This window comes from Cyprinodon variegatus, unplaced genomic scaffold, assembly GCF_000732505.1.
Source record: "Cyprinodon variegatus isolate N-32 unplaced genomic scaffold, C_variegatus-1.0 Scaffold70, whole genome shotgun sequence".
Classification (NCBI taxonomy): Eukaryota; Metazoa; Chordata; class Actinopteri; order Cyprinodontiformes; family Cyprinodontidae; genus Cyprinodon; species Cyprinodon variegatus.
This window is the reverse complement of record NW_015150523.1, coordinates 1,265,748-1,267,939: the sequence shown is the minus strand read 5'-3', so window position 1 is coordinate 1,267,939 and position 2,192 is coordinate 1,265,748. Positions and strand designations below refer to the sequence as shown.

The 2,192-nt window shown below is 37.2% G+C and overlaps 1 protein-coding gene across 1 annotated transcript in view; it reads right to left on the bottom strand.

The window, feature by feature from the left end:
• kitlg (KIT ligand) overlaps nt 1-2,192 on the bottom strand; it is a 45,461-nt gene that overhangs the window by 8,395 nt on the left and 34,874 nt on the right. Inside the window, exons 4-5 of the mRNA XM_015372221.1 lie at nt 1,118-1,288; nt 830-998 (exon numbers count right to left, since the gene is read on the bottom strand). Of these exons, the coding sequence (XP_015227707.1) occupies nt 830-998; nt 1,118-1,288 (340 nt within the window). The remainder of the gene's footprint in view (nt 1-829; nt 999-1,117; nt 1,289-2,192) is intronic.

Sequence of the window (2,192 nt, the reverse complement as noted above, 5' to 3'; positions counted from 1 at the left end):
TATTTATTATATACAAATGTCACCCAGTGACATGCCCTTATCTGTGAGCACAGCAGACATGAGGCAGGCCCTCCAGGAAATCAACTCCAGTAAGGCTCCAGGCCCCAACAACATCTCAAGGTGGACACATAGGTGTGTGTCCTTTTAACATGCTAAGGTAAAACAAATGATCAGGAAGAAACATTCAGAGCCCTCAGTTCTATTGAACTCCGAGGGGCCGTTTTTTTCTAGGTAAACGGTCTTCATCCAGCAATGGACTTTCAGAATAGTTTTTCATTTTAGATAAAAAAACAGCATTCATGAAAAGTTTTAGTCTGATTTCAGAAAGCATGGAAGCACAGAAAGTACTCTCTTAAGGTTATTTATAGACCTTATTATTACTGTTCATTCAGAAATCTCGGCCCAGATACCTATTTTTCTTTTACCCGAGGAGTCCCTAAAGGATCAATGTAGAGGTGCATTCAGACCAAGTGCAATTATTTCCGTGAGCCGTGCAAGAAGCACACAGCTCTCCATTTCAGATCCACAGCGTTTACACCCTGGTCTTTAGTTTCAGAGATATCGAAGGTTATTTTTTTTAGGTCATCCAGAGGTCGACCAGCTTCAAATGAATCAAATCTACTTTACTTTACGCAACCAATGAAAATGTTGTTCCTAAGGTTAAAGAAAACCTTTTTTAACCACAGTAGAAGGTGCTGGTTTTAGCATGCTGTACTGTTTACCCTTATCACTAAACACATAACTTTTCACACCATTTAAGCACTTATTAAGCTTCATAATCAAACCACATTCTGTCTTCTTAATAAAGCAAGAATTAAGTCAACACTACCTGTTGAATATTCTTTTGTTGGGTCAACGGGACATTCAGGATCTGAACAATCATCTGAATAGTCTTCATTCTTTGCAGCTCTAAAGAACTCTTTGACAAAGTCAAAGTATTTTCCTGTTTCCCACATCTGTTGTCTGGAGTGGCACTGAAATTCCCACATAAGGTCTTCCTGTGTGGTGAAAATAGTTGCAATTAGTTCAAATACAAAGCATATGTCTGCAGAACAAGTTAAACACTGATGTAAAAACCACAGTGTTATAAATGTATATAATGATTTTATCAACTCACCCATTTTAGATCAGTAAATTGTTTTTGGATCTTTCGCCGTTCTTCTTCAACGTAAAGCATGATTAATTTTATTAGCTCTTTATTAGATGAACTGTTTCCAAACTTGTTGGATAAATCTTTTAAACTCTGGTTCAAGTAAACAAGGTTTAATTTTACCCAACACGTCTTACCCTGGAAGAAAAAGAGACAAAAAGACATAACATTTTTGAAGATACACAAATTCTTTGTAACCTAGTATCACTTAAAGAAATCCTAAACATTGAGATTTAGCAGTTTGACTACTATTTTATTCTTGAGCAAGTGTCTCAGCTTTTTTCATGTAAAACACACTTTGAATTGAGCATACTTCAGATCAAGCCTGTATAACAAGGATGCTACAGCCATGAAAAGTATAAATGCCTCCCTTCTCCAACACACTTGAACCAGATGAATGGTTCTTTATTGGACCTCTTTAGAGCTGAGTGACACTCTAACGAGAGAATTTAGCCATGATAATCATGCAACTGAAGCAGGGACGCTTCCAAAAGTTGAGGGATAGTAACTATGGACTAGTACTATAGAAGCAGACATTCCAAGTCACCCAGAAGATCCTGGGGTCTCCCTGATATAGTTGTTCACGGATGCCCACGAGTTTGGATTACTCAGAAAAATAAGCCAATAAGTTTCGGTTTACTCTCCGACAGTCACCTAGTTACCACTCAAAGCCGTGCATCCTGTGAAATGGCAGAGGTTGAATTCTCAAGTAAAAAATGAAAATATAAGACTCATTTTAAAGCAGTATATGCAAAAGTATGTCCATGTCTAGTGATGGTGAAGAATAATTAAGTGTGTGTGTATGGGGCACGGTGTGGGTTTGTTGTCGAGGGTGTTTGGGGGGTTCGATAAGCATCTCCCTGAAATGAAATTTTGGAACTTGAGATGTCTGTAGAAGGGAGCAGATTTCATGAATTTGCTGACTTAAAGGTATAAAGCATTGTAAGACAGACTTAAACAACATTTGCGTCTTATTCTTTAACCATTTTTTGCAGTTACACAATTGCCCTGTAAAATATATATATATATATATATATATATT